This window comes from Spea bombifrons, chromosome 10 (genome assembly GCF_027358695.1).
Source record: "Spea bombifrons isolate aSpeBom1 chromosome 10, aSpeBom1.2.pri, whole genome shotgun sequence".
NCBI lineage: Eukaryota > Metazoa > Chordata > Amphibia > Anura > Pelobatidae > Spea > Spea bombifrons.
The window spans coordinates 26,031,556-26,043,842 of record NC_071096.1 but is presented as its reverse complement, the minus strand read 5'-3'; the positions used below and the strand labels follow the sequence as shown (position 1 = coordinate 26,043,842).

Here is a 12,287-nt window from a genome sequence, read left to right as displayed (position 1 = left end):
ATGTACTATGTATGTGTTCATGTATCTGTAAAGTGCACAGCTTCATCTAGCCTATGTCAATGCCACTCCCGTATCGCTGCGGTAATAACAGACCTTTCCTAATGATGTCAATAATTTCGCCCCAATACAGATGTTTTTGTGAACCGAATATGAACTTTGTTGCTTTGTAATGTCCAATGGGACATCTAGTACAAGACGTTCTGCTTTCCAGCTCCCATTACTTATGCCATAAAAGCGATGCTCGTGCAGTCCGGTACCAGTCCTACAACTTTAAAACATTGTTTTGCAGCCATCTGTACTATTCTGTAATAGACGGCTGTCCCGATACTATCTCTATTGCTAGATCCTCATTTGTACTTAGTTAACACACCTTGTCCTCCTCTGTATCATCCTCTGCTACTCTTGTATTGCCCCCCCAAGTCTCATATGCCCCCTGCTGTTCCGGTAAAGAGTTAAAGTGATTGGCTCTGTTTTATAGTAACTCCACCCAGACATCTGGGGCCCGCCCCTCCCTCTAGGCAGGGTGGGACACACAATCTGGTTTAGATTTGGGTGGGTCGGCTTGGTCCGGGTGTAGCAGAAGCCGCATGAAATCCGTGTTACTGTCACACAATACTTTTGTCTGCAGTATTTCTTTTTTCCTTCTGCGCATCTTGCCTCTGTGTACAATGTGTCACTCTATGAACATATATAACAGTTTTTATTTCTGTATATATACGTTGTCTGCAGTTCTCCTTTTATACAGCTTGAAGTTTAGCATATAATTGAATGCTATATGGAGATCAAATATCTTTACTGCTTTTCCAGAGCATTTCTACCTGCCTTCTAATTCCATCAGCTACACTCTCTTTAAATCAATCACTCAGTTAATCATTCTTTTCAGGGAGTTGCAGGGCTCTCCACACGCACTCCCCTCTACCCTGTCCATGTTTCCCTGTTTTGTTAAGCATACATTAGACATTTTTATCTTACTCTGTCCATTTCCAACCCACTTTTTTGTATTTTGTGAACATGGGTCTTCTCTCAGCCTCCCCTTTCAATTTTTCCTCCCCTCTCTCTCTCTCTCTCTCTCTCTCTCCTGTTTTCCTACTTTTTTTAATCTTCATTCATTCATTGCATTTGATAGCTGAGAATCCCTCTTGCAAGTGCATTGGGGGGGGATCGGCAGAATCCCCCATGCGGATTTTACATGTAGCAGATGTGTCTGCCAATATACTTGCTTACAGTCTGCTCCAGAGCTGAGTCAGCAAATGTTGCAAGGGTGGGGTGTCTACTGAGCCCCCCATGCGCATTCTTTCACTAAATGGCCGCATTAAGCAGAATAATCAGACAATGTAGGATACAGGGGTTTTTCCTCCCAAAGAAAAGCCCTTTGATTTTTTTTTTTAAATTATTACTTTCACATGCATTTTTCTTTGGGGATGCTGTCTGAGACATTAAACTGCCCCTTTAATTATCTTCCATCAAATCGTTTAACATCCCCTTTTTTCTCCAGATCAGATCACGTTTCCTTAGCTTCTCATTTCCTTGCCCCCTTTATCACTCTATAATTCGAAAATAATGTCCCAGCGGGGACAAGGGTAAGTTACAACTAAAACTAACCAATCCCGTTCCCGGGATCAAAAATACCCTTATTGTTACCCCACCCTAAAACATCACTTTTAGTATTTGTTAAGAGGTATAACCAAAAAAGAAGTTTAAACACACCAGTGTCACCGGTCCTACCGCAAAAGGTATCCATCACTGTGACATGAGGGCAAATGCCCACAGTCGTATAACACTAATAGTATCAAATCATATATACTGTTGACGGCTGCAGTCCTAACAACAAGAATAACTGAATTATGACCAGTGACACGGGCTTATTAAAAACTCAGACAAATAGCCCCCCTGACATATTTCACTCCTCAAAGCTTCATCAGAGGTCTGAGCTAATGGCTTCCAAAATGGAGACTGTTTGGCCTTATATCTCCTTTGTTGATGACATCACGGATTAGGGGAGGGAACAATCATATCCAATGGTTACCGATATATTAGATGTGTTGCCAAACCCAGCCAATTGCTTTAAAGGTAACTAAGCATGACATCACCCACATAGTCCAATAGAATTCCACACACATGATGGGCAGCGGTTCTCTCCAATTCCCAAAAGGTGAACAGTCAAGGAAGTTGACTGACAGTTATTCTCACCAATCATGTTCCTTGCTGCTCAGAACGACTCCTATTACTGGATCTCCTACCCGTTGTAATTCTTATTATTCACATTACACCCAGTTCACCAACAAAGATTGCTGGGCAGCACAGTGGCTCAGTGGCTTACACCACTGCCCTGTAGCACTGGGATCCAGGGTTCAAATCCCACCAAGGAAACCAAAATCCATCAAGGCACCACATCCAAAAACACCAGTGCAGATTCACATCGTTTTGCATATTCGCCATATAGTTATATCACAATTGAATAATTCCCTTCCCAAATATCCCTATCACAATATAAATCTCCATTATATAGTCATACCTCACTATAAAGTAAGTGAATCATTATCAAATAATCAATATTACAAATCAAAGAGAGTCCTATTGTTTTGAATCTACAAATAGGACGAGAAGGAAAATCCTTCATTTAAGGCTACAGGACTCAGACGTTTGAGTCTATAGATCCACTTGGCTTCCTCTTTTAATAGTAATCAATCCAGATTCCCTTTTCGTGGACCAAGTTTAAGTTGGGAGATACCCCAAAACTTCAGACACTCTAGATCTCCACCATGGAAAATATTAACATGACGGGCCAGAGATGTTTCTTCTTTCCTCCTAATAGTGCCCAAATGTAGGGATATACGTCTATGAAACTCCTGGATGGTTTTCTCTATATACAATTTGTCACAGCTACATTTAGCAGCATATGCAATTCCCTTACTTTTACAATTTATGACTTGTCTGACTTCATAATTCCTGCCATCCACTGGATTCTGAAATGTTTTTACAGTAGATAGATATTTGCAAAAGCTACAATTCCCACATGAATGTGAGCCAACTAGTTGGGATTTTAGCCACGTTTCTTTCTCTTTTTTATCAGTCATAAAATGACTATGTACAAGCATGCCTTTAAGATTAGGGCCACGTCTGTATGTAATCATTGGTCTATTTCCGATTACATCTTTTAGGTCTGGATCCATGGTCAATAATCTCCAATGCCTCTTAAAAATTATTGACACCTCAGTAGAGTAGCAGTCATAAGTTCCAATGCACCGTATCACTTGTGGGGAACCATTGTCTACATTGTCTTCATGGAGTGCCCGATCTCTGCTGGTATTCCTTGCCCTTCTAAACGCTTTCTTTAAACAGTTGATGGGGTATCCCTTAGCCATAAATCTAGACTTTAAATTTTCACATTCCTTTTGGAAAGTGGATTCCTCAGAGCAGTTTCTCCGTGCTCTGAGGTATTGTCCTACAGGTATTCCTCTTCGTAGTGGTTCTGTATGATAACTGGTCCAATGGAGCAGATTATTGGTAGAAGTAGGTTTTCAATAGATGCCAGTCTGTATTTTCAGACCGTCATCTATCACTCTACCCCAATTTACATTCCCTTTCCTCATTAGCATTCCTCTCCTTTATCCTTGTTTTCCATCTCATTCTTCCGCTATGCTCCAGTTCCAGATTTCTTACAACAATTCCATCTCAAGTTTTATCCCTTTTGTAAAATTTCTAGGGATAGCCAAGTTTATGGTCTGGGGGCTTACATTTATATGATGGCCACAGTGTCCCTTTAAGCCACCTAAAAAGTCTTTGTAAAGGGCTACCACTAAACCAAAAGTGTTCCTCTTTGGCCATTGGAAACTTTAAGGTATTGTGTACAATATGAATGGGCAGAAATCCTCAAGGAGGAATATTTCACACAATCAACTCCCTGTCCTAAAAAAAATCACACTTTTTAACTAGGCATGATTTCAGCAACATAACAGACCATTATGTTTCAGGAGATATCAAGGGCCGTGTTAGCGCGATTATTCTTTTTGCTGCGGAACAAGTTAAAAATATTTAAAATAGTGTAAATATAATAATGATATGTACGTGCTTGCCAATATAGGTAGAGACTTTATGCAGATTGAGATCGATGACAATAACGTGAAGATTTTTTTTTCTAAAATTTACTAGTACTTTTTTAGTACAGTTTTTTTGTCTTTTTAATACATTGTTGATGAATGTATTATTATAATTATTGTTTTATATAGCGCCTTCAATTTCCGTATCGCTGATGTAAAAGTCTTGTTGGTGCTGATTTCTCTTTAAATACGGTTTTTACATTTTTACCAATTTTTTCTTTATGCCGCTGCTACTCGCTGCCTGCTAAGTCAATCACGTGGCTAGTCTGTAGTCTGCCCCCCACCTACTTGTCTCACTAAAGGATTCTGTGACCAGGACATATGTAGAAATTCAGAGCCTGTCTGCTCCCTGTGGGGGTTAAATCATTACCAGCGGAAGTTTAGCATTCCTTCCATATCAACATCAAATCTTCTCCTGGGTTAGATTGGTTCCCAGGACTCTATGACTTACTCTTTCTGTTGTTAATGGTTTTTTTTCGCCCCCATTCTCCTCTTTCCCTTTAATACCAAAGATATAATGATGAAGTTTATAAGTGCTGTAGACTTTCCTCCTTGACATTTGCCCTTTAAATGTAATACCCAGTGTTATATTTTTAGTTTAAATGTAAAAAAAACCCAAAAATAGAAGTTATATACTAAAAAGATATCATATCCGTCCTACAGATAATCCGAGCACTGGTGCACACACGATTTCCATGATTATATAGTGCAGGAAATTCATTGTTAGGAATTTTAGTGCCCGTGTTTTTTCCTTATATGTCGAACAGAAGCTGCCTCCTAGTTACCCTGGGCCTCACTAAATGACATAACATTAGTGTGGAGACACAACCCAGATGACAACATTGCCAGCCTCCCCTCACACTCTTCATCATGACATGTATGTACACGGCAGCCATACCATGGCATGGATGTCTTTGCCATGATTTATATGTAGGGTGGAGGAATACTGCTGCTAATGCCCCCCCCGCCGCTTCGATTCACATACGTATACATCTACATGGATGTCTCTTGGAACATGGTATTGTCCATGAGTGGTTATGGAGGAAATAAACCAAAATGACCAGATGCTGAAATAGGTTGAAAGTAGGAACATAATTAATTATGGCACCTTCTGCCAGTCCAGCGATATTTCTGCCAGGGCCCATGGTTGTGTTTACTCAGTATTTTATGTATACAGTAGGTTGTATAAACTAAACCAAACTATTAACACTGCAGTTCCACAGTTATGGAGCCTCGGCAACTGAAGCTTGGCTGTGGCAGGCAATTCAATGCAACCATGGTGTACAGAGTACATAAGACTTTAGTTGGCATTCTGTCCTCTGTATGGTTTTTTTATGGGTTTTCTATGCAGTCGCTCTCTTTAAATCAACTGGATACTGTATATTGAATATGTCGTGGACCAAATGTGATTTAGGCTTTTTTATTACTTGCCCAATTGACGACCCTAGCCTGGCCCAGGGTACCTTTAGTTCTAGTTCTAAGAGTGACTGCAAAAAGATCTCAATACTTTAGCGTTATGAGCAAGTATCATTCACATAAAAAGCATTTATATAAACCATTTTTCTTATTACTTATTATAATTTAATTGAGATCTGTCACTGACATGCCTGTGTTTTAAACCGAAATGACTCTTTTAGTGAATCAATTTACTAGCCAAATTTTCCAGTCAAAGTTAATACATTAAACACATGGAAAAGACCATATTTTCTGCTTCTTTATGGGACCAGCCATATAACATATCACACATGTCGCTGTTATGAGGTCATAGCTTGGTACTGTTTATGGCTACATTCCTTCATTCATTATGATTGGTGCTGCGACAGCCAGTGGTTCTGGCATCTGCAACCAATTAAAGGTGAAGTTGTATTTAATTTCCCCAGGGATCCTACAAAAACACCAGAACCAACTATTTGAGGAACCTGAAAAATGTATGGGATAAAGAAAGGAGAAATAGTTGTAGGATCACACTTAACCCTTCCCTGCCCCGGGGAATACATTCCATACATTTATCTCATTTTATGTATCCTATGCTGATTATTGCATTTTTATCTATATATATTTTTATTTTTTGTAAATCTCATGTAACCTTTCACTATCTTTTTTTTTTTTTTTTTTTGCTCTGTTTCAGCTCTTACTATATCACGTTCCTATTCATTTTCTTTTTTATTTCACCCATTGCTCTTATAGTCCTGCCTCTTCATTGATTTTACGAATTTGCGTCCTCGGAAATGTTTCCAGGTCTGAGGGTCGGGCAAAGCCAGAATGAAACATCTAAGTATCCTCCCCACACATAGGCTTTCACCATTTCACCCCTTTCACCATTTTACCCCTTCCCTTCATTGGTCACAAATTCCTATAAACTTAAATTTTTCCCCTTGTACCTCCCCCTTTTCTTTTCGTTAATTTCTGCCTTTTTATTCTTTTCGTGTTTTTAGACCTCTTTACTTCTCAAACTCTGTTTTTTTCCATTTGGTCATTTAAAGCAACCAATTTATAGTGACTACTTCCTTATTATTCAAATGACACCGCAGGGCCATTGCTGTTGAAACTAATCCTACTAGAGAAGAAGACCCCTTATATTGCTCCTGCCTAATGATGCCTTTGTTTTCTTTTTGCCTCTCAATACTTGCCTCAGTATGTTTTCTCTATTTGTGAAAAAAATAAAATTGTGAGGAAGAGACCTAAGCACACACCTAGTATGCTTGCAAAAATACATTTATACTTATATATTGTTGTCTGGCTACAATTTCCTACCGATTCTCTCTCATTCCATTTCTTTCAATCTTTAATTGTGCCTCTCTCTCCTTTTCAGGCTCGTCCCTCCCTCCCCATTTTTCCCTCTCTGCCAAAATTGAAATATTTGCTAAATCTCAGGGGGCATGAAACCAGGAGTAAAACAGAGGAGGAAAAGAAAAAAAAAATAGAAACAAACTTTGTCCATACAAGGATGAAGAGGGGGAGGGAGCCTAAGGAGAACATGTGGGAGAGGGAGACCTCCCTCCTAAATCCAGAGGCAAAGCCATAGAGAGAGAACTTTACTTTAGGATATCCCTGTCTGTGAAAAGCATCAGACTAGAGGCAACTACGCTGTGAGGAAAAGCAGAGAAACTGTGAAGAAAGGAAAGATTGCTTTCACCATAGGACAGACTGAAACTGTTCACCAAAGAAAAAGTTGGAGACAAGGAATCAGCTAAGCAGAGCATAAGACAATTGTCTACAAAAAGCAGCTGTAAACACTATTTTCACAAATACAGAATTCATTCTGGGTGAACCCTCTGGCACAAGAAAGAATCTAAGAAAGAACTGTGATATGCTATACGTCTGGACCTTTGGAATGAAAATTGACCTTTAGCAAAGCGATGCGACCTAAGGTGTACACCTCAATAATAAGCTGAAGATTGAACACAAAAGTATTACGGACAAAATACTTACAGCGACTCATCTGGGTTTCTTCAAGTACTAAATCAGAAAGTAAGATTTCCTGATTGTGGTAAAAAAAGAGCAAGCTATTTGACAACAGTCTTGGAAAAAGACCATGTTCAAGGCCATCTTTCTGCTACCCTTACTAGTGTCCCTGTCATCCGGTGAGCTCAGAGAGCAGGATGCGCTCTGCGGGCCAAGTGATGCATGCTATGCTGTCTTCTACAAGCGTCATAGTTTTTTGGAGTCATGGAGAGCATGCAGAGAGCGAGGAGGCAACCTAGCTACTGTCAAGAATTCCCAGGAGGCTGCCCTGGTGGAACAGCTTTTAACCTCGTCTACAGGTTCACGTGGTGATAAGGATTTACTCAAACTCAGGCTTTGGATTGGCCTGCAACGTCAACCAAGACAGTGTGCCCCCCAGAAACCCCTTCGTGGCTTTACCTGGACTACTGGGGATCAGGACACAGCATTTACCAACTGGGCCCACCAAGCGTTAACTGTTGGACCACCCAGCTCTTGTTCAGCCCCAAGGTGTGTTGCTCTAGGTCTGGGCTATGGTAAACCAGAGGATGACTTCAAATGGCTGGAAGGTTCTTGTACCTTGCCTGTTGATGGTTTTATATGCAAATTTCGTTACCAAGGAATGTGTGCAGCACTAACTGAAAGTATTGTCCGCTATTCTGTACCCTTTGGCTACCAAGGTACCTGGCTTGACCGCCTCCCTTTTGGCACAGTGGCAGTCGTATCCTGTGAGGGACAACAGCAGGATGTATCAGTGCTGTGTATGTTGAAGGAAGATGGCACTGTTGGCTGGAACATGGATGAGCCCTTGTGCCAGCCTCCTTATATCAGGCAGTGTCAGGGTTGCCAGCACCTGTGTGGAGATGGAGGCGTGTGCTCTTGTCATGACGGGTATCGTCTCCAGCCAGATGGGCGTTCATGTAAACCAGAAGATGAAATAAGCTTTGAAGACCATGACCTAGATAAAGGATGTCCTTGTCAATACCAGTGTGTAGGCTACAGTGGCATGGACAAAGGATATCAGTGTATATGCCCAGAAGGCTATCAGTTGGCTAATGATGGGCTCCACTGTGAGGATATCGATGAATGTGAGGAAGGAGATGAAGGACCGTGTGATAGCATTTGCCAAAATACCCCTGGGTCATATGTTTGCTCCTGCGACCTTGGCTACGCCATCTCAGAGGATGAACCTGGGCATTGTGTGGATGTGGATGAGTGCCGCATTGCTCATGTGTGCCAACAGATGTGTGTCAACTATGATGGAGGGTTTGAATGTTTCTGTAGTGAAGGGTATGAACTTGATGGTGATAGAGTAAGCTGTAGACTCACAGGATATGACCCCAACCCACCAGTAACCACGTCTGAAGAAAGGAGTGAAGAGCATACAGATGAGTGGTATCCAGATGAAAACGGGGGTTCGTTGGAGGATAGATTTGAGTCTGAATGGGAGAATACTGGTACATCTAATGTAGGGAGAGAGGAAAGATGGGATTTGATTGATGTAGTGGAAGAAGAGGATGAAACCACCACTAAGGATGAGACAGTAATGAAAACCCCCTCTTCTTTTGAAATGTGGTTGCAAGAAGAGACAACTGTGTTCCCAACTAGAGATGAACAGACCAGCACATTGCATTTTGTTTTGTTGAACTCTGAGAAGGATGGAAAGATTTCAGAATCTGCCAGTAGATGGCCAGTTCAAAAAACAACACTTCCAATTCAGTTGCAGAAAGATATAACAATGAATGTCCAAACCACAACACCTACATTATTTTCAATGTCTTCAACAGTGGCAGCAAGGTTTTCACCAGAAAAAAGTCCATCTGAGAAAACTAAGGTTACAACACTGTTAGAGGCCAAAGTAACCTCAAGCATCTCCTCAACAACGGAATCTAGCACCACCCAAAGTTCATGGGTTTTTACTAAGAGTTCATCACCAGCTTCAAATTGGCTTGTGAGTAATCCAACTAGGGATATGCAGGAAGTGGTACCAAATAAAGATTTACCTTCAATTTTACCAGATGATAATGATCCTAAGGATGCTGTAGTAATATCTTCTGCTCCACCTTCTACTTCCTCAATACCACAAGAATCCAGGGGTAAGAGGGATAATAGATGGTTGATAGTTGCCTTGCTGGTGCCACTTTGTGTCTTCCTAGTGATTATGTTAGCAATGGGTATTGTTTACTGTACCCGATGTGGAGGTGAAACTAAACCTCGCAGCGTGACTGACTGTTATCATTGGGTGACTGGCGGAGGGCCTGAAAAGGGTGTTCCACCAACAGTGGTTGAAACACCTTCCTATCAGGCAAGTGTTTGAAGAAGGTGTATAGTGAGATAGAATGTGAACTGTTGGGATAGTGTTGGGTTCCTTTTTTTGATTTGAGAGCTTTATGTATACAATTAATTTTAGGGAGTTGGTGCAATTGGGGTACTTGGATCTTAAATGTGTGTTCCAAAACCTCCTTGTCTCTGTTGGTAGTCTTCTCTATTTTTTTTACTTCTGTCTGCTCCATCTGACCTTGTTGAGTTTCTTTAGTCTGTACTCTTTACCTATATCTGCCCAGTATATCTTTGCTTTCACATTTCATGTACCGTCACCTTTTGTTTCGACACATCTTTATATCAGCTTGCCACAGAATATGTATAATTAACTTCTGTTAACTTGCATACATTGATGCACTCTCTGCTTTTCCTTCTTATCCCCGATGCACCACTTAAGTATAGAACCTTTTTCTCTTAGGTAGTGCTGTTTAATTTATTAACCCATTCACCGACAGAGAGAAAGAATAAGCATTGCAGTGCATTGCATAGAAAACTTCTTTCTTGGCCTAAATGAGTTAAATGGGTTTACTACGGTATTTTTAAGGAAACTATGCAACAAAGGTGCAGCCTTTGTTCTTTTGGCTGTCTCCTCAAATATCACATAGCCACAAACAGACAGAGCTCAGAAAATGTATTTTCCTGTCCAAGTTTATTTAGTTCGGTGGAGATTTCAGTTTGTCAGGCTTGGTCGAAAATTCTTCTTTAAAGGTGTCCTCCTTGGAGAGGAAGCAAAAAGCTCAACTGAACAGGGGTATTGTGTTGTTTAGACAGTGTTTGGTTTTTCCAGCTATACATATCTCCTTAAGATATTTTCATCAAGAGAATTAGAATTATCTCAAAATAATATGCCATCTGCAGCAAGCTAAAACGTTCAGTGCGCTGGCAGATTCATATGGAAATATAGTATTTAACTTGAGGTGACAGCTACCTGATGTAAATATTCCTCTGTAAACTTTACAAACGCGTTGGCTCTTTTAAGCTCTCTTTAAACTGTGTTAATCACTTAGTCTATATAAGGGATTTCAACCACTATAATGAATTCCAAAAGTCTGTGTGCAGCCAAAGTGGAGACTTTTCATGAGTCATGAAGAAGCAGGAGGTGGATTAAAATTGAAATGTTACCTCCGTTTTAAATCTGTTAGTAATTTCTTTAATAATTGGTAAACAGATACCCCTGTATATTCCATTCATCCACATGTATGATATTGTCAACACTTGCAAGCACTCTGTTATAATATAAATATGCATTCAAAATGTATGTTGTAGGTACACGTTACCATTCACTGGAAAGGGGCAACTTGAGTTTGGGTGAACCCTTAAAATCCCATTAAAATGACAATAAAATTAAATGGCTCAATGAGGGCAGGGTGTGACTAAAATAGTGCCATGTATACTGCCCAGAAAAAGCCCCCATTTTGATGTAAAGCAGATCACCCAACACTGGGGTGCAGTTGGCAATCATTTGGGTTCCTGCTAGTATTTCATTATTGTTCCTCAGTTTTTGTGTCTCTACATTTACTCATATGTCTCTTTGGTAAAACCTTTTATAATACATTTCTCCATTCTATACATTAGGATGCAGTGCCTGGCATGATGGGCTGTTTAGAAAATGTTAATTTTTAACATATGTTTAATGTTCAATGATCTGTTTTATTACTTGGAATGGACTATGTGATTTATCTTGGAATGTCTGTACTACACACAGAAAAAAAAGCGTCTGCAATGCATTATACACAGAGCATGTGTATCACTTTTCAACAGTTCATCTATATAATGTGCAGAGAACAGGATCTGTATACCTTCCAACCTTCCTGTGTTTGGTGGGATTATCCGATGTGGAGGTTTGGCTGACACTCCAGTGTTCTATGACTGGCCTAGCCCACCATGACCCGAGTCATCCTCCCTAACAATATTGGCAGGGTTTGTACCTCTAATGTACAAAGAGCAGTGTGTATATATAAAGCACATAGAAGTTTTATTCACTGAGTAGTAAAATACACTGTGCGCAGAGCTGTGGCCAAAAGCAGAGTAATGTGTTTGTATTTTATCTGCGGTGACCTGTACTTTGTGATGTACAGAAAAAAAAACTTGGAGACACAGTAGACACTGTATGCAGCGAGCTCACAGTTCAGAGTAGAGGCATGGCCGGTGCATTCTATCACACAGAGATGAGATCTATACAGTACACAGAAGAGGTATAGCCAGTGCATTCTATCACACAGAGCTGAGATCTATACAGTACACAGAAGAGGTATGGTCAGAGCATTCTGTCACATAGAGATGAGATCTATACAGTACACAGAAGAGGTATGGTCAGGTATTCTATCACACAGAGATGAGATCTATACAGTACACAGAAGGGGTATGGTCAGAGCATTCTATCACACAGAGATGAGATCTATACAGTACACAGAAGAGGTA

General features: G+C 40.4%; 1 protein-coding gene across 1 annotated transcript; it reads left to right on the top strand.

Annotated features, from left to right (window-relative positions):
- Positions 1-7,063: 7,063 nt before the first annotated feature.
- On the top strand, positions 7,064-11,000 carry CD248 (CD248 molecule). The gene has a single exon (XM_053448380.1). The coding sequence runs from the start codon at positions 7,636-7,638 to the stop codon at positions 9,859-9,861; it is 2,226 nt and encodes a 741-aa protein (XP_053304355.1). The 5' UTR covers positions 7,064-7,635; the 3' UTR covers positions 9,862-11,000.
- Positions 11,001-12,287: the final 1,287 nt, after the last annotated feature.

What these genes read in the sequence shown, in the direction of transcription:
- CD248 (XM_053448380.1), top strand. Translation starts at nt 7,636, where the DNA reads ATGTTCAAGGCCATCTTTCTGCTACCCTTACTAGTGTCCCTGTCATCC.